The sequence below is a fragment of the Penicillium oxalicum genome, chromosome VII (assembly GCF_001723175.1).
Source record: "Penicillium oxalicum strain HP7-1 chromosome VII, whole genome shotgun sequence".
NCBI lineage: Eukaryota > Fungi > Ascomycota > Eurotiomycetes > Eurotiales > Aspergillaceae > Penicillium > Penicillium oxalicum.
In genome coordinates, this window is record NC_064656.1 from 2,413,297 (window position 1) to 2,435,267 (window position 21,971).

Here is a 21,971-nt window from a genome sequence, read left to right on the forward strand (position 1 = left end):
TTCTTGTATTTTGCCACGGCCGATGACACACTTGCCTCACATCATCACGCTTCTTTCATTCTTTTTTTTGGGGAGGGGGGATTGTGTCTGGTTACAAAGTTTGAGAATTGCCACAGCTTCAATGGACAGATTTACCCGTGTGTCGATAGTAGTAGTCGTACTGGAAGTACGTAGCTCCAGAGGCTCTATAGTCGGAACCGACGATATCGTCTGTCGGAGAGCCGAGTCGGCTCCCGTGAATGCGACAGTCGCCTTTTCTGGGGGTGCTTCGGCGAGCGGGTGAGACAAGTCACGCTAACCCCTAAGCTTTGGACGAAGCCATCGTTCATGAAGACACCAAGTGAATCTTAAGTCAATTGATCTACATATGAGAGACATTAATGAGCAGTCTCTGGTCAAAGAGAAATGACCACCAAAATAAAACGTCAATTCGAAGGTTCCCTGTGGTCAGACCCGCCCTCCCGGATGGGGCTCCAAAGCCACGGAGGGCGTGGAGTGGAGGAGGAAAAACGGCTGGGGAAGAAACGTGAAAATGAAATCAAAATCTCAAGAATCTAAAGTTGGTGTCCGTCAAGGTCAGAGTCAGGGTCATGATCATGATCACAATCAAATCATGACCCCATGATGACTGACGCGCAGTCGTTCAGAATGAGATACATCGAGTGTCGTGAGCATATTTCTCACCTTCCCCGTTCCACGCTCCAGCCGACTGGTCATTCAGTCAGTCGTAACCCGTCCACTTGTGCACCCGTTTTTCTTGGATGTGCTGATCATTTTCCCTGCCTCTCTCCGTCGTTCCAGACGCCCAGGAGTCGGTCCAGCATCGACATCCACGTCGGAAACGAGGAACCCTGGACCTTTGCTTCAACTTGGGGCTTGATCTCCGTCCTGCAGGTCTCTCTCTCTCTCTGTGCGTCCGCGTGAGTCCCCTCGGTCTGGTCTGGCCCTTGCGACGTTCTGGATCATTCATTCCGGCTCCCCTGCGCCCATCCACTTGCCTCACTTTCCTCTGAATGGGTTCCATCCGAACTTGTTCAGCCCCATCCAGACCCGCCCAGACCCACCCAGTCACGACGTACGTCATCGGGGATCCTGTCACGCCCGTGGACATCCCCCCGTCCACCAAACCCTTTACGAAACACGAACAGCGCACCTTCTTTTCGCACAACCTCCCACGACGGGCGATCATCCAATCGAGTGGATCCCAAACGTCGACCACCCTCCTCCAAAGACCTTTTTGAACCGCGTCCTGCGCTCTTCGGCGACAATTCTGCAATTCCTTCAATTCCGACATATCGCCCATCTTTGTCAGGCGGTCTTCCTCCTTTTCTTCTTCTCCGCCAGTGTGGGCATTCGCTCTCTCTATCCTCTCTCCTCTTTTCTCCCTCCTCTCTCCTATCTCTGATCCATGCTGGTACACTCGACTGAACCTCAAAATCCATGTCTTCATCATGCCAGTTGTCTAGCTCCAAGCTGGGGCACTCCTCGGCAACGGAAGAGAGAGAGAGGCACGTCGATTGTGTAGGATATGCCTCGAATCAACTCTCCTCCACGTCGCTCTCCACGTCAAAAGGGACTCTTCAGGTGACTTCCAACCTCGGTATGATTCTCCATACTCCGTCCCCTGGTCTTTTCTGTATCGAGGAACTCTAGAGAAACTATCGAAAAAAGACACATGGCACACACCTACAGAAGCATAGGCCCTAACTTGGATGACTAGTGAAAATTATTCACGAAGATGAAGAGCTACACCCTCCACCATTGGGAGCCAACGTGCTTGCGACCAGCATCACCGCCCAATTGATCGATTGTTCTCAATGCAGTGACATGATCGCGGACTTGACCGAAGACATTCAGCTTCGGGACCAGGCCATTCGAGATCTTCGTGCGGAGATTGTGAATCTGAAAGAGACCATGAAGACCCTCCAATTTGGTCAGTGATCCCTGTTTCTCGCCTCCAGTCTCCCGCACAGTTCTGTGTCTCTATTCATCTATTTTCCCGGATGAGGATTCAAAGCTCATGCTTGCGATAGAGCTTTCTGAATATCGACCCGTCGACATGTCTCCTACTCGTTAGCCAGGAGAATTGACACGGTCGGCTTGGGCTGAGGCCGGGGCCGGGGTCGGGGCTACAGCCATGGTCATGGTGATGGCGATGACCATGGCACATTCCTTGCAAAGACGCTGCAAGGATTCATCCTTGCGGCAGCGGATGCCTCCAGCCTGCCAGGTCTATTATCCGGTGTCCCAGGGGCGCCCGCAGGACGGGTAGAGTCCACCTCGGAAATGACCTGTGGGATCGGGAGGAGACATACTCCGGGCCACGACCGAACAACTACCCAGGCCCCTTTCAAACTTTCAGCTCCAGCCACACCCTGCAGGCTAGCCTAGCCGCCTTGGTTCCCCTGACCAAGGAAGCAGGAAGGCATGGAACCAAGCAATAATGACGCCACGCATGACAAACCAGTTTGACTATTTTGTGATTCAAAAACCTTCACAGTGCGAGCAGCAAGGCAACGACCAAAGCACCAGCCAAAGCACCCATCATTTTGATTGACCGCCACGATCAAAGTGGTGCTTGCTGGTGCTGGTGCTGCTGGTGCTGGGAATCAAAAATGAAAACCACCCGAGACTACTCCCGTCTCAACGAATATCGACTTTGTACACCATTTAATCAGCATTTACATAGGAAGGAACCACGGCACTTTGGTGACACGTGCAACTGGATGAATTACCATGAATTAATATCGCCAAGACTTTGTTCAACTTTTCTGGTCACATTCGACCATCAGGTACTTGCCATCCATACCCCATGAGAATCAATGGGATAAAGACATCGACCATGAGAGTTGGCTAGTTTCTTATTAAAAAAAGCCTTGCACCCTTGAGTAGAATGTTAAGGCAGACTGAGCGTGGGCTCGGTTTCAATTTCTCGGGATTCCAGGCACACCGTAACCACCACACGAACGGGGCGTTTCATTCATGACAGCGCCTTGTACCAGTTCATTTGAAACTATCCCTGTGGTCCTCCAGAGTGCGGACGGTGTCCTGTTCCGTCTCTTTTTTTTCGAATCAATCAAAAGTCCTACCCTCAGGGCCATCCTCGATCGAAGATAGAGTTTATCAATCCCGCACTAGAGATACCTCGAAGAATGACCAGATCGATGTTAAATTTGAGTGCTGAGGCGTCACAAGAATATTCCCGAACCCACCTGCATTGTGGGATACTAGTAGAAGTGCCAGCCCATCCAGTTTCGTTGTCTATCTTCGGCGTGAATCCCCGCATCGTATATTTCCCCCTCAGTCTATACTTTCCACGGTAATTAGTATCTACAGCATAGCCATAGTATGTACTCTACTACTGTAGTACACCCTGACTCAGTTCTCCTCTCTCTTACCTCTATACAGTTTGAATCTATCTGCAGCCCAGACATGCAGAATGCAGGACCTCAACTACTGCTAGTCTTACCAACCACCCATGGTACATGCCAGTATAGTACCATGCTTACTCAAACCTCAAAGACATGGACCTAATTTGCTCGCGGCCCCCTCTCCCTCCACCTCCCTCGAAACTTAAAGCACAAGCGCCCCCCCCCCCCCCCCCCCCCCCCCCCCCCCCCCCCCCCCCCCCCCCCCCCCCCCCCCCCCCCCCCCCCGCCATTTCTGGTGATTTTTTTTTTCTGTTTTTTTTCGTGGAAATGAGCTTCGGAAGGAGGGGGGGGGGCGGAAGAGGTCTTCTTGTGAGTTATCAGGGGGGAAATATCAAGATATATACTATGAGAGAGATGGAGTGGGGGAAAAAAAGGCTAGCGAGGAGGTTGATTCATGTTTCTACGTGAGCCTGGATGCGCAGGATAAAAGCTAATCATATGACTTATTCTAAAGGTGTGGGAATTATGTTAATGTAAGCTACAGGGACCGTCTCTATTTCCGGGTTCAGGGACGATGGAATACGCAAAACTCTTTTTTTTTTCTTGTCTAAATAGAAAATGTTGCATTTTGGAATTGGGTCCACGAGTAGTTCCTCCATTTTTCATTTTGAAAATGTGTCAAGTATGGACTTGCATGATTCGGGGGAATGAGACTAAGAAAAGATTGACGTTGTCCCGCTATGTGGTACTACTCATCCATAAGTAGTAGCAGGTAGCAGCCCATCATAAGCATCAATCAGCATTCTGGTCGTCGGCCCGTGCCACCGGTTTGTCTTACTGGCTGACAAAACGGTTCGCGTGGCTCTTGTAGAGGACACTTGTGTCCAAAAGCTTGCCAGTCGACGACTGATAGAAATCAATCTGCAGGTTGTTCGCGTCCTTGAAGCGGACGGTAGCATAGCTGTAGTCGTCGGCGTAGGCAAACTGGGTGTAAGATGGCTTGGAGCCCACATCGGACAGGTTTTCAATGTTACCCGCGCCACCGGCGACAATGTACATCGGAGCCTTGGGATCCTTCATGCCCTTGGGGTCAGCGGTACCCTTGTACACCGGGGCAAATCGTTGCGAGTTGTGGACATGTCCGAAGACACCCAGATCTACCCCGTACTGGTAGAAGATATCTTCAAAGGCCTGTTGGCATGACGTGCAACCGCTGCTGGACCCGGTCGTGTACCAGGGGCGGTGGCCGGCAACAATCACCCAAGGAGTGACGCTGCGGTCCACGCTAGCCAGGTCGGCCTTGAGGAAGTCGGTCTGCTGGTTGGGCTTACCAAAGGGACCGCTGTTCAGCTTGGCGGAGCCCGAGGTGCCGTCGGGAGCGTCGGGGAAGTCGGTCTCCGTGTTGATCATGACCACGTGGGCCATGCCATATTCGAAAGAGTACCAGAAGGGAGGGTTGGCCAGGCCTCGGGCCTTGGCGGCCAAAGCTTGCGCCGTGGTGTTGGTTGAGGAGGAAGCAAATGGAGACGGCATGGTGTTTTGGAACCGATGCATAAAGTCGGTAAAGTTCTTTTGGCCCTCGGGGCACAGGTTGAGCAGGTAGGGAATCTCGGAGCAGTCAGCCTCGTGATTGCCCGGGCTGGCCATGTACAGCTTGCGACCGGCAATGGGCGCCAACTGCTCGTAGAACTGCTCCAGAATTGCCTGGTAAGCTTGCTTGCCATCGAAGATGTTGGCAAACTTGAGATACCAGTCATCGGCGTAGGCAAAGTCTCCAGGGTGGATCACAATCTCGTAGTCATCGACCGTCCGTGCAAGAGCGCCGATAGTGGCGTGGTCCAAGTCGGGCTCAACTACAGGAGGGGTGTCACGCTTGGAGGCGGTATATCCATTCTGGCCATACACGCCCAGATCGATAACCACATCCATGCTGAAGGCGGTCTTGTCTCCCGGTGCACGAGGACTAAGGAAGTGATCCACGCTGGAGTTGGTCGATGCGATCTTGTAGTAGTAGGTTGTGGCTGGAGCCAACCCGGTCAGGATGGCATAGTTGGACCATGTTCGCGAGGTGGCGTAGGTGCTGGAGCTCTTGGAACAAGCGCGCGAGGTCAGGCTCGTAGGAGAGGTGCCAAAGTCGACACAGCTCTGGCTCAGTTGTTGATAGGTATTCCATCCGACGGAGACGGCTGTACTCATACATTATAAGCATAAGCTTCGGACTGATTTCGAAAACACAAAAGAAATACAAGCAGCAAAATTCTACCCCCAGAAAACAAAAAACAAAAAAAAAGGAATGGTCTACGGGTGTGCGTCAACAACTAAGCAAGCTCAGATATCTTACCGTTGGGGCCGTAGACAGCGAGACGTTGTTGGAACGGCGTTGTCAGGTCGCTAGGGATGGGAGGGTAAGTCGTGCCTGCAATGGCAGAAGCGGCCAGCAGAGGCAAAGCCTTAGCGAACGACAAAGATCCAACGACCATCGTGGACTTGTGTGTCTTGAGACTTTTGATCGGCTTCCTGACGCAACCTTTCAACCAACACAGAAATCGTCAACAGATCAGCTTTTATAGTCAGAAAAGACCTGCCTCATGACCATCCCGACGCTACTGGTGTCGGCTAGGAGAGCCAGATCCCTGTTAGCAAAAGTCGCAACCCAAGCCAATCACTCCGACAATCATACACACGCCGGCTGCCCGTGCGGACTTCTTCATGGCGATCGGCATGGTGGCTTGCCCGCTGCTGGACCGGATCGTGCTTGGACAGGCTGCTGAAGGATGGCCAAACGCTCTATCGGGCCTGGTTAATCTATCTTAGCTTCGGAAGATGCCTGTCCAGCTGCAGAGTCAGAAATGCAGGTCGCTAAACTCTTCTAGGAACAAAGTCCGAACGCGGGATATTTGTTGCTGCGTCTTGCTTACTTGTTCCTGGCGTTGGTCCCTGGCACGTGGGTGGAGAAGCAAATATGGTTGAATAAGCACCCGGACTGGTTCAACTTGGAAAAGCTTCAACTATCTTCCGATCAAGGCAAGGCGCCGAGGCAAAGGACCCGAGTGTTGCTGCAAGATGGCTTTCTTCAACCGGTGTTTCATAGATCGCTCCATGTCCCGAGGCATGCTGCTGCAGAAGCACCTCGTAAAACCAAGCTCATGCTTCCAGAATCTCGTTCCGCAAACCTCGCTTCTTCTACCAGTGCATCTTTAGTGCGAGATCCTGCAGAGCCCGTGGCGTATTGTGGTTGATGCGACTTCTCCACTCGAAAGCTGGGAGCATGAGCTCACATGCGGTCGCGAAGACGTGCACGAAGAATTTGCGAGCCCTTGATCGTCTCAAAAATCAGACCACTTTCTAGAGTCTCTACAGATCAATATTGACTAATTTCCCGTCGGTACTCCGGGTTTCATTGCACTCCGACATAGTTGCATTAAAAAAGTACGCAAGTGCGGGCATGAGACGCAACGAATGATTGTTCTTTTGTGAATAAGATTTTTGATTCGCTACGATTTCTCTTTGGTAGTCTCATATCCACCGAAGCACATCAACCCTATGTAAAAACCGTTGAAGAATACCACGGAAGTTTGGACGTATTCCCAATGCCACCGAACAGCGCATCCGTCATACATGACCCTCGGCAAGAATGGTTTCTCCTGGGCGAGTCTCACGTGGATGCTGAGTATGCTATCATGTGATGGACATGACGAGGCTTCATCCTGTTGACTCTCGGACTTCCTCCAAATTCACAATCACGTAATGTTCATCCAGCTCGTCAGGGTCGCACACCAGCGCAAGACAAAGAAACCTCGGAGAGAGGTGAGACATTCATCTTTCCTTTTCAACTTACTACCTACTTGAATCTCAGAGGTCATCACTGTCAAGTATGTTAAGCATCGCCTCTGTATTTCCCATTCATCAAGTGGCAGGTACTTGAATGTGCCTGGCGTCAGGCAAAACAATTTGCATCCAAAAGACTCGTCTATGAGAGGTTAAAGTTACCGTATCAATGAAGCTTGCAGACTCACAGAAACCCAATAGGTATGGATCACGATCATTGTGTGTGTCTGCAAATTGGAATTACATAAATAATCTGAGCTGAAGACGAACGCAAGACATTGCTCATGAAGCCGGGCCAAAATCATCGCATCTACATGAGAATGCAGCAAGAGTTCTGCTTCTTGGCCTGAAAGACTGTCAGAAGAAGTGTCCGTTGACAGTTCGGTGGGTCGGCTTACCTGGGTATAGAACATCTTGCTTTGGGCCGACAGGCCATCACTCTTGGCGACCAAGGAGTCGATCTTTTCGCCACGTTCCAAGACGCTCTCAATCTATAGATAGAGAGCTTAGCACACGGGACACATGTGAAGAAATAGACACAGGGCAGTGTGAGAAGCTGGCGCCTGAGCTCATATGCCCGCCCACAAGTACTTACCGTCTTGTGCAAAACAATCTTCGTCTCGTCCAGCTCCTGCTGGATTTTCATGATGCTGTCGGCCTGGCTGGGGTCCTGATATTTGACAATATAGTCCTTCAGTTGGGGCAGAGGACAGGCGTTCTCACGAAGAGAGGGGTCCGAGAACGATGTGCGGGGGTGTTTGGCGAGGAACTCGTCGACAATCTTGGACAGAAGCTGATGCGCCACGAGAGCGGGATATTCGCCGTCGGTAACGATGACACCGGCGACACCCTCGGTGCGGCCGTAAGCGTGAAACGTGTACGATTTCTCCTCGATATCCTGACGTTGCCCGGGCTTTGTGCGCTCGGCGACCGTCTTGGTGAACAGCATCATGAACTCCTCATAACTGTCATATCACAGTATTAGATGCCGGCCAAAAGAGAGTATTCTCAAGCGAAAAAGATGGACGTACTTCTGGCGAGTGAACCGAGAAAAGCTAAGTATAAACGGGTTAGAATAGATGGTCGTCACAAAGAGATACAGGTAGCCGAGATCCCTCACCTGGTAAGGTCCTTCTCTCCGCACAGTTGAATGGCAGGTTGAGAATCGTTCCGAAGAACCTAGTGCAGTCGTGTCTTCTTTTAGCATCTTATCATAACGACGATTTTGCAGAAAGACATACCCCCATATAGAGAATCTTCATGGTGGCGGGGAAGCTTGGGGGGAATTCGTAGGCAGGTTAAATGGCCAAGTGGTTGCGGACACCAGCAGCGGGCGCAGACGATGATCAGATGAATTCTCTTATACAGAGGAGCTAGACTGTGAGATTGACAGGCAAAGACTCCGCTGCGCGTGACTGTGTTCAAAGGGGTTCCGGACGATGCACTGGGAAGCTCAACTCCTGATAGCCCGCGATGATGGCACCGGGTCTCCGCAGTGGCAGCCTGAGGCACCCATGATCCCCTCCAGACCGCCCGAGCCCCCCGCCGAGCCTGGCGGTGGAGCACACTTGCCTGCTTGGGACCCCGGCGCTTCCTCGAGGCTTGGCCGATTAGCTCATAATTCAAAGGGCAGCTGCGGTGAATTCAACGCTTACCTTGCTCCATATACCAGCACAGCTTTCAACACTGCAAAAATCTGAGATTGAAACTTTCATCATGGACGACATCTCAACAGCTGAGTCGCAATGGCTGTCTCAACTGGCTGCGATGCGGCAGGCTATTGCAGATCTGAAGCTGCCAAAAGGTCAGAATGTCGAACCGATTAGTTATGGAAGCGATATCGACTTGGACATTGACGACGACTATTCTTCCCCGGGGACGGTGGATGATGTTTGGGACATTATCAGCTCCGATGACGAAGCGGATAGTGGCTTGGATGACCTGACTGACGTACCTTCCCACGTTGCTCCCTCTCAGTCCGCTGCATATGACCGAACCTGGTTGGGGGAACGATGCCTCGACGTTGCCATGCGGAATTCGACCATGGATGCTGAGGAGCTCTCGCAGCAAATAATCGCGGCGCTTGCTACGGACAGTGATGACGCCGAGTTGCAAATGTCTCTCGCCGAAATCGTTGGCTTTGATGACCTGGATTTGGTGATTGAGCTCATCGCTCATCGCGGGGAGATCTTGTCTGACAAACATCAGCGGGGCGAGGCACAAACCGACGGTCTTGCCTCTGGGAAACTGCAGACCCGAGCAGAGAGAGCGCAAGGCTTGCGAGAGCGTGATTGGCAGCATAAGAATGCCCCGCTGTTGGCTGCACAAACTCGGACCGAGCCTCAATATCCGCATGTTTACAAGCTTCATACCTCTGGGAACCTTCTATCCCCCAATGGCAGAAAATTCGGTCTTCCGGTTGGAAGCAGGGAAATTGAGGAGCCCAAGTATACGGAGTATGAGATCCCTGCGTCCAGAGTTGGAGCGGTGCAACCCAATCAAAAGCTCGTAGAAATTGCGGGCTTGGACGGTCTCTGTCGAGGAACTTTCAAGGGCTATAAGGCACTCAACCGAATGCAGAGTTTGCTGTATGAGGTCGCATATAAGACAAACGAGAATATGCTCATTTGTGCGCCTACTGGTGCTGGTAAAACGGATGCTGCAATGCTCACCATTCTCAACGCAATTGGAAAGAATACGACCCCCAACCCACTTGAAATGCCTGATGCCACCGAGTTTACCGTCCAGGTAGATGATTTCAAGATTGTCTATGTGGCACCCATGAAGGCTCTTGCCGCCGAAGTCACCGAAAAGCTCGGCAAGCGACTGGCGTGGCTGGGAATTCAAGTTCGCGAGCTCACCGGTGACATGCAACTGACCAAGCGAGAAATTGTCGAAACCCAAATCATTGTGACGACCCCCGAGAAGTGGGATGTTGTGACTCGCAAAAGTACGGGGGATACCGAGCTTGTGCAGAAAGTCCGATTGCTCATCATCGATGAAGTTCACATGCTTCATGATGAACGAGGTGCTGTGATTGAATCCTTAGTTGCCCGTACTCAACGCCAAGTGGAGAGTACCCAGTCATTGATTCGCATCATTGGTCTTTCAGCCACACTCCCCAACTACGTGGATGTTGCAGACTTCCTGAAAGTGAATAAGATGGCGGGACTCTTCTTCTTTGATTCTTCATTCCGACCAGTGCCTTTGGAGCAACACTTTATCGGTGTCAAAGGCAAGCCGGGATCAAAGCAATCCCGTGAGAACCTCGATGTCGTTGCTTTTGAAAAGGTTCGTGATATGGTGCAAAGGGGCCACCAGGTCATGGTCTTTGTTCATTCGCGTAAAGACACTGTCCTCACGGCTCGCCTACTCAAGCAGTTGGCTGCCGAGGAAGGATGCGAAGATCTGTTTAGCTGTCAGGAACACGAAGGATACTCCAACGCTTTGCGGGATATGAAACATGCCCGAGCTCGTGAGCTTCGTGATCTCTTCGCAAGCGGCTTTGGCACACATCATGCTGGTATGAGCCGCAGTGATCGTAACCTGATGGAGCGTATGTTTTCTGAGGGATTGATCAAGGTTCTGTGCTGTACGGCCACCCTTGCCTGGGGTGTCAACTTGCCAGCCGCAGCTGTTGTGATCAAAGGAACTCAGTTGTACAATCCACAGGAAGGTAAATTCGTCGATCTCAGCATCTTGGATGTGCTTCAGATCTTTGGTCGCGCTGGTCGTCCTCAGTTCCAGGATACCGGTATTGGCTTCATTTGTACGACCCATGACAAACTGCAGCATTACTTGTCTGCCGTGACAGCTCAACAACCGATCGAGTCCAAGTTCTCCAGCCGTCTCGTTGACAACCTCAACGCTGAGATCGCGCTTGGTACCGTGACATCCATCTCTGAAGCGGTCCAGTGGCTGGGCTATTCATACCTCTTTGTCCGCATGAAGCGTGAGCCTCGCAACTACGGTATCGAGTATGCGGAGCTGAGGGATGACCCAATGCTTGTTCAGAGACGGCGACAACTGATCATTCAAGCCGCGCAGACGCTGCAAAAAAGTCAAATGATCATCTTTAATGAGAAGACGGAAGACCTGAAGGCCAAGGATGTAGGGCGCATTGCGAGTCAATATTACGTCTTACAGACGAGTATTGAAATTTTCAATGACCAGATGCGTCCTCAGTCCGGAGAGGCGGACGTTCTTAGAATGATCAGTCTGAGCGGCGAGTTTGACAACATTCAATCTCGTGACAGCGAATCAAAGGAACTGCAACGGCTACGTGATGAAGTCGTCCAGACCGAAGTCGAAGGAGGCAACGATTCTCCCCACGCAAAAACCAACATTCTGCTCCAATCCTACATCTCTCGTGCCCGAATTGAGGACTTTGCTCTCGTCTCGGACACTGGGTACGTAGCTCAGAATGCTGCTCGCATTTGTCGGGCGCTATTCATGATTGCTTTGAACCGCCGCTGGGGCTATCAATGCCAGGTGTTGCTTTCCATGTGCAAGTCCATCGAGAAGCAAATTTGGCCCTTCGATCACCCCTTCCACCAATTTGATTTGCCTCAGCCCGTACTGAGGAATTTGGACGAGAGGCTTCCAACTTCGTCTATTGAATCTATGCGGGAGATGGACTCGGCCGAGATCGGTCAACTTGTCCACAATCAAAAGATGGGCAAAGTATTGACCAAGTTGCTGGACAATTTCCCTACTCTGAGTGTGGAAACCGAGATTGCGCCCTTGAACAGAGATGTTTTGCGCATTCGACTCTTGATCTATCCCGAATTTAGCTGGAATGACCGCCACCATGGAAGCTCCGAGTCGTTCTGGGTGTGGGTTGAGAATTCCGAGACTTCGGAGATCTACCACCATGAGTATTTCATTCTCAGTCGCAAGAAGCTCTTTGATGATCACGAACTCAACTTCACTATCCCGCTGTCTGACCCACTACCCAGCCAGATCTACATTCGGATCATCTCAGACCGCTGGCTTGGTGCCGAAACTGTCAGCCCTGTGTCTTTCCAGCACTTGATTCGCCCCGACACAGAAAGTGTCTATACAGATCTCTTGAACCTGCAGCCTCTCCCCATCTCTGCCCTCAAAAACCCTATTCTCGAGGAGGTCTATGGCCAACGCTTCCAGTTTTTCAATCCTATGCAAACTCAAATTTTCCATCTACTTTATCATACGGCCTCGAACGTTCTTCTTGGATCTCCTACTGGCAGTGGTAAGACTGTGGCCGCAGAGCTAGCTATGTGGTGGGCCTTCCGTGAGAAGCCTGGATCCAAGGTCGTTTATATTGCTCCCATGAAAGCCCTCGTCCGCGAGCGTGTCCAGGATTGGCGCAAACGCTTGACGGGCCCAATGGGCTTGAAGCTTGTTGAGTTAACTGGCGACAATACTCCGGATACGCGGACGATTCGAGACGCTGATATCATCATCACTACGCCAGAGAAGTGGGATGGTATCTCCCGTAGTTGGCAAACTCGAGACTATGTGCGCAAAGTCAGTCTGGTTATCATTGATGAGATTCACCTCTTGGGAGGAGATCGAGGTCCTATCTTGGAGATTATTGTATCCCGCATGAATTACATTGCCTCGCAATCCAAGGGGTCCGTGAGGCTTATGGGCATGTCTACTGCCTGTGCCAACGCCACCGATCTGGCGAACTGGCTCGGTGTCAAAGAAGGACTGTATAACTTCCGCACTCTGTTCGTCCGGTTCCGCTGGAAATCTTCATCGACGGCTTCCGGAAACGGAACAGCGTGGGTTCTGCCCTTTGATGCAATCGATGAACAGACCAACATTCCTGGCTATCAAGAACCATTCGCCCGAAAAGCCCGTGATTGTGTTTGTTGCGTCCCGCCGACAGACTCGTCTCACAGCCAAGGACTTGATCAATTACTGCGGAATGGAGGATAATCCTCGTCGCTTTGTGCGGATGTCTGAGGAAGATCTGGAGCTTAACCTGGCACGAGTCAAAGATGACGCCTTGCGCGAGGCTCTCAACTTTGGAATTGGGTTGCACCACGCTGGTCTTGTTGAGTCTGATAGGCAACTGGCAGAGGAGCTTTTCGCCAACAACAAGATTCAGATTCTGGTAGCAACCAGTACGTTGGCATGGGGTGTCAATCTCCTGCTCATCTTGTCGTGGTCAAGGGCACACAGTTCTTTGATGCGAAGATTGAAGGCTACCGTGATATGGACTTGACCGACGTGCTTCAGATGCTTGGTCGCGCTGGTCGGCCACAGTTTGATAATTCGGGTATCGCGCGAATCTTTACCCAGGACTCTAAGAAAGCATTCTACAAGCATTTCTTACACACGGGCTTTCCAGTTGAGTCAACTCTACACAAGGTTTTGGACAATCACTTGGGCGCCGAAGTCTCTGCAGGGACAATCGGTACGAAGCAGGATGCGCTTGACTATTTGACATGGACTTTCTTCTTCCGTCGCCTCCACAAAAATCCCTCTTATTACGGCCTTGAGATTTCTGCCGAGGAGCAAAACACAATGGCTGCGCACGCTACTGCCCAAGACTTTATGATTGAATTGGTTGACAATTCACTCAATGATTTGGCAGAGTCCTCTTGTGTACTGGTTGACTCTGCTACTGGCGAAGTGGATTCGACTCCTTTCGGCAAGATCATGAGTTATTACTACCTTTCTCATAAGACGATCCGTTTCCTGATGACGCATGCCAACCGCGACCCTTCCTTCCAAGATGTTCTGAGCTGGATGTGCTCTGCCACTGAATTCGACGAATTGCCTGTTCGGCACAATGAAGATCTTATCAACGCCGAGTTGGCTCAAAACCTGCCACTTTCCACGGAGTCAATGGGTGACATTCCCATGTGGGATCCTCACGTCAAAGCTTTCCTCTTGCTGCAAGCTTATATGTCTCGGATCGACCTTCCCATTTCTGATTATGTCGGTGATCAAACATCTGTTTTGGATCAAAGCATTCGCATCATTCAGGCATCAATTGACGTTATGGCTGAGCTCGGATTCATACCAGCGTGTGAGATGTTTGTGACTCTTTTGCAGTGTATTAAATCTGCACGCTGGCCAGAAGATCACGCGTTGTCTATTCTTCCAGGGATCCCCGTGGAGAAGCCACCCCGTGGACTTCCCGCCTCTCTTGTCAAACTATCTTCTCAACCCAGATCTGCTGTCTCTGAGTTGGCTAAGAAGTTGAACTTGCATCCTGGATTCAGCAAAGCGGTCAATCAACTGCCAAATATATCTCTCGCAGTCGCTGGGATTTCTTCAAAAGGTCTCAGCGTCTCCATCACTCGCCGCAACCCCTCTACCAACTCCGAATATCGCATCTACGCGCCAAAATTCCCTAAGCCACAGACCGAAGGGTTTTTCCTGGTCGTCTGTAGTGCTCGGCCCGATGGTTCTGACGGCGAGCTCCTTGGCTTGAAGCGCGTGTCGTGGCCATCTTCTACTGGAAATAATGGCAAGTTCCACAATCGTGGAGGGGCAGCTTTTGGCTCGGGTCGCGCTGGTGCTGGCAACGGCAAGGGTCGTGGTGATAATGGCCCAATCACCATACGCTCCCTAGTCAAGTTCCCCGGTGCCGCCTTTGCTCAGAGCCTGTCTTTGACCAATGGCGGGCTTAGCCGGGTGAATGTGAAGCTCATCAGCGACTCATATCCTGGCATGCAGTGGGATTTATCCAAGGTGGAGGTTGAACTTGCCCCAAACCCAACTACTGCTACCCAAACGGTTGAGCCTTCCTCCAGCGTCAGCCTGAAAGACGACGCGGCATGATACTCATGATTCACCAAAGCCATTTTGCTAGTCTTTCAACGAGTCGCTCAATTTTTAAAATGCAATAATGTCATATTTTGGGAGTCTTGCAAGTTTTTCCAAGCCACTTATCAAGTATTTACACATGCTTTTTCAAACAATTACAGGGGTCCGTGACAGGAGCTTAATCGTGCACTACTTAGACAGATGATACTTTTGGTGGTGAAGATTCATTAAAATATATATGCTTGTATGATAGTCGAAATTTAAAAGAAATAGCCCCAACCCAAGAGAAATACAAACGCTCAGAAAACAAACAAGAAAAGAAAAAGAAACACGAATACTCATGGTAAGCGATGACCGAAACATAATCACGTCGAAAAGAATCGTACGAATGCCCTCCCACCCGTGTATTTCCATCATTCGAGCAATTCGATCCTCAAATGCTGCGATACTGCATGTTTACTTCGAATGCTTGTATCCATAATTCGCGGCATCATTGGCCCGCGCTCGATGACCCGCTCCTTGGGTAAAAGCGCCTCCACGCGCGCACCAACCGGGACCAGAACCTGACGTTTCGCCCGAGAGACCGATACCGAACGTGCGATGGAGACCTCGATGACGGGAACCTTGGTTTCGGGCCCAGTTTCGTCCTCAATTTCGTCAGGGTCTGTAGCCAAAGGCATACGGGGTGATAGCACACTTGGCGAGGAGCCTGCGGACCAAGGACTGAGTGCTCGAGTAGTCGGTGATTTTGCGCGTTGAGGGGGATCCACGGAAGGAGAGAGCATCGTGTTGGTCTCCGAGTGAGTGCGAGATCCTAGGGAGGTGGATGAGCTTCCTCCAATCATTTGGAGTGGAGGCCGGGTTCGTGGGTTGGTTGCAATTCTCAATTCAGGACGGGCTGGTTTGGGTTGAGAGTTTAAGAGAGAGGTTGAGGATTCGGTGGGCCGTGGTAGAGGTTGCCGGTGCGAAGTCGTCGGTTGCAGAGAGGGCGATGGATTGGGTGAGCGGACGTACTGCATTCTAGAAGTTTGCAATGAAGCCTTCCGTTGTTGTTGATGAGGAGGGGTTGATGTTTGGGGGATTGGTATATTCGAGGATTGAAATTGTCGTCCATCTTGACTTCCAGGTAAGGCTGTAGCACTTGATGCGGTTGCTGATGTGCGAGGGGGTCCCAAACTGTATGATCGTCGTCTCGACTTTGCTATGGGGATAGCAAGCTGCTTCTCCTTACTCGTACTGGATGACGGTCTCTCTAGCTCGGTAAAGGGCACGTTTGGAAACACAAGCTTCTCATCTCTCGACCCAGAGTCTGTGCTGTCACCTCGAATGCTGTTAACATTGTCCCGGGCTTGATGAAAAACAGGCAATGAACATCCCACTCGTGGTTCTGGCTTGACTGTAGGTAGAGGCGTATCAAGTGAAGACCGTCGCAGAGAATCCGGCGAGGCAAATCGACGCGGAACAATGGCAGAATCAGATGGGGAGCCGTTTAAGGCATTGGAAGCCTCGCCCATGGCTCCTTTATTCACGCTTGAGGGACTCTCAACGGGCAAAATGCTCGACCGGGGCAATGGGCTCGGGCCTCGAGAAAAGTTCTGTGTGCCCGGCCGTTGAATGGTCCTGGTAGGCTGCGCACTGGGAAAAAGAGTAAAATTGCTTCGTGCTGGTGAGGTGGCCCTCCTTTGGGGGACCGGGGGTCGGTTTGTGCTTAAGAAAGCCTGCAGAAATAGGAGATTTGATAAGCAGGAAATTCAGCGAGACGGGTAGACCAGCTTATATATCCATACCTCATTGTCTGGTAAGCGTAGACTGTCCAAAGTCTTACTCCTCCTGGTCAAGAGTGAGGGCCTCTGATTATTCTGTTTCATCACCTGGCCAAACATGACGCTGTAGCGTTCCATCTGCGCGGCGGGGATATCCACCTCCAGCAAAAGACCGTTTTTGGATCCCACGGCCCCGCCTAGTTGAGAATTCATGTCAAAATTGGGCCACTCATCGGTGAACTGGGATCCTGGCATCTGTGACAAGCCAGGCTGATTCTGTTGCCGGCGGGAGGCCTGCCTTGAGGATGTGCCGGCGTCGGGGATCGACGTCGTCAGCGCATGTTTCGCCTTGAATAGGCCGCCAATCTTCCTCCATTTGCTCGATTTTCGCGGAAGCGACGATGAAGCAGCTTGCTTTGTGAAGATTTCGGTCTTGAATTGTGGAGGGGGCAGCTCATCACGGTGGTCAAGCATCCTTGGACTCCCGAGGGCGAGTCCTATCCGTGGGACGCCTTGTGGGCTTTGCTGCAACCCAGCTTTGGAAGGAAAGACTTCGTCCGGTGGTGCGGAGACGCGGAAATCGAACGCGATCGCGACATCTGCCTCCAACATATCCTCATGGCTTCCTCGTTGATGTGCGGTGTCGCATTGCGGGGCTACCGTCTTCGTGGGTGTCTCGTTACCTTGTTGACGTCGAGCATTGTGATATAGATCCTCGCAAGGACTATTGGATGGGGACGAGGCATGAGGATAGGCCATCACGGGGATCGAAATCGTGTCCATTCCGAGCACTACATGGGACTTGGATCTGACCATCGTCGTTGAATTTGTCATTTCGTCACTTCCGCAAATGCTCGATCCAATTCTTAATTTCCAGCTTGAATGGTCGATGTGTGCGTGTTCTGATTCCTTTTCCGTTCTCGCGAGTTGAGTGGTGTTCAGCAAGCGAGTCAATCAGTGCGGTGTATAATATTGGGCGTATGATCTTCGCCGACTGGGCGTTAATGGCGATATGCAATGCCAGATACCAGATCTGGGAGAAACGAATGGACGACCTTCCAGAAGGTCTATTGTTGGAACAGGGTTCAGGAACACCTTCGTCCAGCTCCCGCGGGCGTCGAGTGGGTGCTCGGGATCTTTTAAAGTTTCTTGTTGGACTGAAGACTGGGGTCACCTTGTCTGGTGCTTACAGGCATGACACCGGCTGATGTCGTTTGGCTGAGTGGAGATGGGATCGCGCCAAGCGGTCTATACCTGAGACAGCAGTGCCGAAAGCCAACGGCCAACGTGCTGATCGATCATGAGGCGGCGCCACTCATTTCCCATTAATAACCTAATTTAGCGTCATGGCCCAGTGAACCGCTTTTTGCGATAGCAAAGTGCGCTCCTCATCGCATCCTGCTGCGCGAAGCTTGCGCAGAGTCTGTTCTTGCCCGAGCTGGTCGGTTGCCCCCCACCCCCAACTCGATTTCTATTCTTGCCAGAGACAGTGTTTCACAACAGCAGCATTTTCGTGGGTCCAAACCCATCGCGTCTCATTTTCGTTTGATCGGGGGCCCGAGCCGTGGCCAACAGCGTGTCTCGAGCCAACGGGGACGCTTCAAACGGGCAGTGGAGACTCTCGTCAGGGTGGGGCCGAATAATTTCCCGAAATGAGGCTTCTCTGCGTCCCGAATGGCTTTGTTGCACAGACGGAGTCGCGCTGGTTGCAAATTGCATGTTTAGTCGGCCTGTGTCAGATATTAATCCCGTCTTAGCGACAGACATCGCGTGGTCTTTTCAAATGGCTCGGAAAACGCCACCATGGGATGATGACGTGCATCAGGGGCTCCTGTTGCGCTGGATCCGAAAACGAGAATGAGCCCGTTGTGAGTTGCCATCGATTTATGAGGTGAGAGGGTTCCTCTCTGTTGCCTGTAGATTTTGGATTGCATTTGAGTGGAATGCAGAAAAGAGCTGGAATTCAAAGACCAGCTTCGCTCGAAGGGGCCTAAGCACGCATGCTCAAGTGGGCCAAAAAAGCCAGCCAGACGGAGACTTTGGACGGGGCCCTTTGGCCAGATGAGATCGGGACGGAGGCACGAGGAAGCGCATATGCCCCGCCGACACAATGTTTCAGCCTTCTCGAAATTCGGTCAACTGTCATTTCCGCCTAGGCGACCAGCTTTTTGCTCATGTCGAGTGTCAGGATTGTGTTTTTTTTTTCGCACTCGAACGGTGGCAGACCCTGAACGTGATCCCTAAACCCCCGGCTTGGTGGCTAAATAGGTTTCAATGTTTAGTCTTTCAGCGGAACACAGGACTGATCTCCGTGGTATCACGGACAGAGGAGCCTCGACGCTGCGTTTCTCCGGGATGAGCATCTAGTGTCATGATTTGTGAGCGTGGGCCCTGGAAACGCGTCTCCCTCTGTATTGTTCATTTGTAGACTTTTTTTTCCTTGCTGGTGATCATCCCCGATCGGGCACTGACGCACTTTTTGTCTGCTTTTTGTCCCGGATGGAGTGCGCGGTTATGCTGCATTGCCCAAGACGGGCATGTTTCTCTGAGAGCTTTTCCACGGCTCTTTCTCGATCCCACTCCACAATGATCTAGGCAGTGGGACTGTGGCCGAAAGGCTGATGTTGAACCCTGGAGATCAGGGGTACGTAGGTCCTCCAAAAGACCAAAGTTCAATCGTGGAGATGTGATGCTGTTCAGAGTGGAAAGAGCGCGTCGTCATCTTCCCACGATTTCCTTGAAACGAGAGGATACAACTTCGATCTGGGGATTGCGATACAAAGCTTGGTTCCGCCCGATCTATTTCGAGGGAGACAGCGGCCTGAAACATGATTGTGTTCTTGGGGAGTTGTAGGACCCTGCATCCCGTGTGACAATAGGTTCATGTGAAACGTGCACAGTCTCTTCTCCGAACTGGGATCGCCCGATGAGCTCGAAAATGGGTTACATCATTGCCGAATGTTTCAATTCTCAGGGTCTAGCGTACACAAGGACCCCGATCTCCCGCCAGTCAAAGTAAATCAAGATCGTCGGGCGATTTGAGGCTCGATAATATCGATGCGCAAATACGGGTGTCGCTTGCTTTCTCATCGGGCTACTGTTCATCCGGTGGAGGGGGCTTGCACATGTCTTTGGGATACCTCAGGCAATCCGGTGTTTATCGAGCGATCAAACTTGATTGCATGTTTCCCCAGAAAGCGTTGAAGGTGCAGCTAGGCTGAATGAGCCATTCCTCTTATCGAGATGGATCAAGTTTACCTCGTGTCTATTTCGAGGAGACTTGCGGACAAGGAGAGCTGACGGTATTGAAAATGTGAGGAACAGATAGGATTCGATCTCGCGGATCTTGTTTGAGGATCATCAAGATAGTAGAGCATGTCTTTGATTTTGATCGAGCAGGCAGCCTCGCTAGATCTTTGGGCTTGGCACAAATCAGCGAGTAAGCCTGCTAGCGTTCATGTCTGCTTCGTGCTGCCGGCTCACCAGACTTGACATTGCGCTAGTTCAAGCCTCACTACGATTTCGCAGCCACTTATTAGGCTCATCGCTAGAAGAGTACCTTTCTAAGCCGTCGTCCGTGTTGAGATGCATCACAGTGTGGGGGGTCCTGGGTAACTGGAGGTTCTCACCGAGGCGCAGCGCGGCTGAGCCATCAGCTCTCTCGTGCAAAGTCGCGTGCTGTCTGTGAGTCAACCCACCTAAACATTCGGATTCCTGTGGTATCTCATCTTTCACCCTCTGCTCAACATCAACGCACTTTGATTGTAAACATGGTCACCACCACTCAAGACCGGGCCTTGGGTGCCATCTGGGGTGTATGCGTGGGAGACGCTCTCGGTGGACCGGTGCAGTTTAGTGATCCCGGCACCTTCCAGCCCATCACCGATTTGGAGTTCGTGAAGCCATTCAATCAACCTTCGGGGTAAGACGTCGCATTCTCTTCTCCCAATCGAAGGAGGTATTGCTCATACAGTCTAGATCTTACTCGGACGATGGCGCAATGACCCTCGCTCTCGCCCAGTCCTTCGTGGATGCGGATGGACAATACAACCACGCCTTGTCCATCCACTACTATCTCGGCTGGTTCAACTATGGACGATTTAGTACGATCGATCAAGCCTGGGACCTCGGCCGATCCACACGCGTGGCCCTGAGGTTCTGGAAGAGGCGGGGAGCCTTCCGGGACAGAGAAATCACCCAAATGCAGGTAAACGAGGAACTGGATCGCGAGGAGGCTTCTGGCAATGGAAGCTTGATGAGAATCTGCCCACTGGGCGTCGCCTTGTGGAAGAATCCTCACCTCGCTATGAAGCTTGCCCGAGACCAGAGCATGATTACTCACCCCTCGTTGGCCTGCTTGGACGCTTGCCAGGCATACACCGAGCTGATTTGTATGGCGATGACCGGTATGTCTTCGTCGATTGTCTTCTCCTGGTCATCCTGATACAATGACTCCTCCCTGTTGCCTTCGGTCTGTAAGATTTATGTTGGTGAGTCAACTCTGACTCGCGCGTCTACAGGTAGTTCGAAGGAAGATCTCTGCCAGACGATCGCTCGATTTAAATTCGAGCACCCCGCGCTCGTTTCTCGCCTCGGTCAGTATGCCTCTCTTCAAGACTGGAGAGCCAAATCCCCCGCCGAGATGAAAAGCAGTGGTTGGGTGGTCGATACACTGGAGGTGGCCCTTTGGGGTCTCTTCAAATACGAGTCTTGGGAAGAGGGTGCCTTGGCGGTGGTGAACCTCGGCGGAGATTCGGACACGGCGGGGGCCGTGTATGGCGGTCTGGCGGGTGTGATGTACGGCTACGAGTCCATCCCCGGCCAATGGGTGCGCGGTATGCAGAATGGAAGCTTTATTCGTGATGTGGCCGGGGAGTTCGCTGCACTTATTTCCTCCCAATAGGGGGATTTCTGCCTCTGTTCTTGCTGTATGATATGTCTCTGAAAGATGGTCATCCCGTCTGCGCTCAAACTGAAGAATCAACAATACCGTGATGTTTCCTTTGACACTATGGAGTAGCAACGCCCGCGTCTGTCTTTTCGATCCACATCGTGACCTAACTGGAATACCGACCGACCCGGGCGCAGAAAACGATCACAACCATTCCAGTAAGCAGTCAAGCTTTGGCTGGAAGAATCTCGGCACATGAGTATTTCTTCAGACCTGACATGTGTGTCTTGGAGGCATCCAGCTTGCATCAGATGTGCTGTGTGGCAGCATTACATCCAAGTATGGTCTTTC

At 51.6% G+C, this 21,971-nt stretch overlaps 6 protein-coding genes across 6 annotated transcripts; 3 read left to right on the forward strand and 3 right to left on the reverse strand.

The window, feature by feature from the left end:
• Positions 1-1,440: 1,440 nt before the first annotated feature.
• Positions 1,441-1,941, forward strand: POX_g09317 (uncharacterized protein; the record flags this gene model as incomplete). Its single annotated transcript, XM_050118073.1, has 2 exons — positions 1,441-1,600; positions 1,721-1,941. The coding sequence occupies 2 exons, from the start codon at positions 1,441-1,443 to the stop codon at positions 1,939-1,941; spliced, it is 381 nt and encodes a 126-aa protein (XP_049966217.1).
• A 2,264-nt stretch (positions 1,942-4,205) lies between these two features.
• On the reverse strand, positions 4,206-5,851 carry POX_g09318 (uncharacterized protein; the record flags this gene model as incomplete). The annotated part of the gene is made up of 2 exons (XM_050118074.1): positions 4,206-5,557; positions 5,713-5,851. The coding sequence occupies 2 exons, from the start codon at positions 5,849-5,851 to the stop codon at positions 4,206-4,208; spliced, it is 1,491 nt and encodes a 496-aa protein (XP_049966218.1).
• Positions 5,852-7,509: 1,658 nt separating this feature from the next.
• Positions 7,510-8,461, reverse strand: POX_g09319 (Synaptobrevin; the record flags this gene model as incomplete). Its single annotated transcript, XM_050118075.1, has 6 exons — positions 7,510-7,545; positions 7,598-7,690; positions 7,795-8,164; positions 8,231-8,254; positions 8,320-8,378; positions 8,441-8,461. 6 exons carry the CDS (start codon positions 8,459-8,461, stop codon positions 7,510-7,512), a joined length of 603 nt encoding a protein of 200 aa, XP_049966219.1.
• A 454-nt stretch (positions 8,462-8,915) lies between these two features.
• Positions 8,916-14,981, forward strand: POX_g09320 (putative helicase mug81; the record flags this gene model as incomplete). Its single annotated transcript, XM_050118076.1, has 3 exons — positions 8,916-12,967; positions 13,002-13,302; positions 13,362-14,981. The coding sequence occupies 3 exons, from the start codon at positions 8,916-8,918 to the stop codon at positions 14,979-14,981; spliced, it is 5,973 nt and encodes a 1,990-aa protein (XP_049966220.1).
• Positions 14,982-15,379: 398 nt separating this feature from the next.
• Positions 15,380-17,545, reverse strand: POX_g09321 (uncharacterized protein; the record flags this gene model as incomplete). The annotated part of the gene is made up of 2 exons (XM_050118077.1): positions 15,380-16,684; positions 16,754-17,545. 2 exons carry the CDS (start codon positions 17,543-17,545, stop codon positions 15,380-15,382), a joined length of 2,097 nt encoding a protein of 698 aa, XP_049966221.1.
• Positions 17,546-20,499: 2,954 nt separating this feature from the next.
• On the forward strand, positions 20,500-21,632 carry POX_g09322 (uncharacterized protein; the record flags this gene model as incomplete). The annotated part of the gene is made up of 3 exons (XM_050118078.1): positions 20,500-20,651; positions 20,708-21,135; positions 21,250-21,632. 3 exons carry the CDS (start codon positions 20,500-20,502, stop codon positions 21,630-21,632), a joined length of 963 nt encoding a protein of 320 aa, XP_049966222.1.
• Between the last annotated feature and the right edge of the window lie 339 nt (positions 21,633-21,971).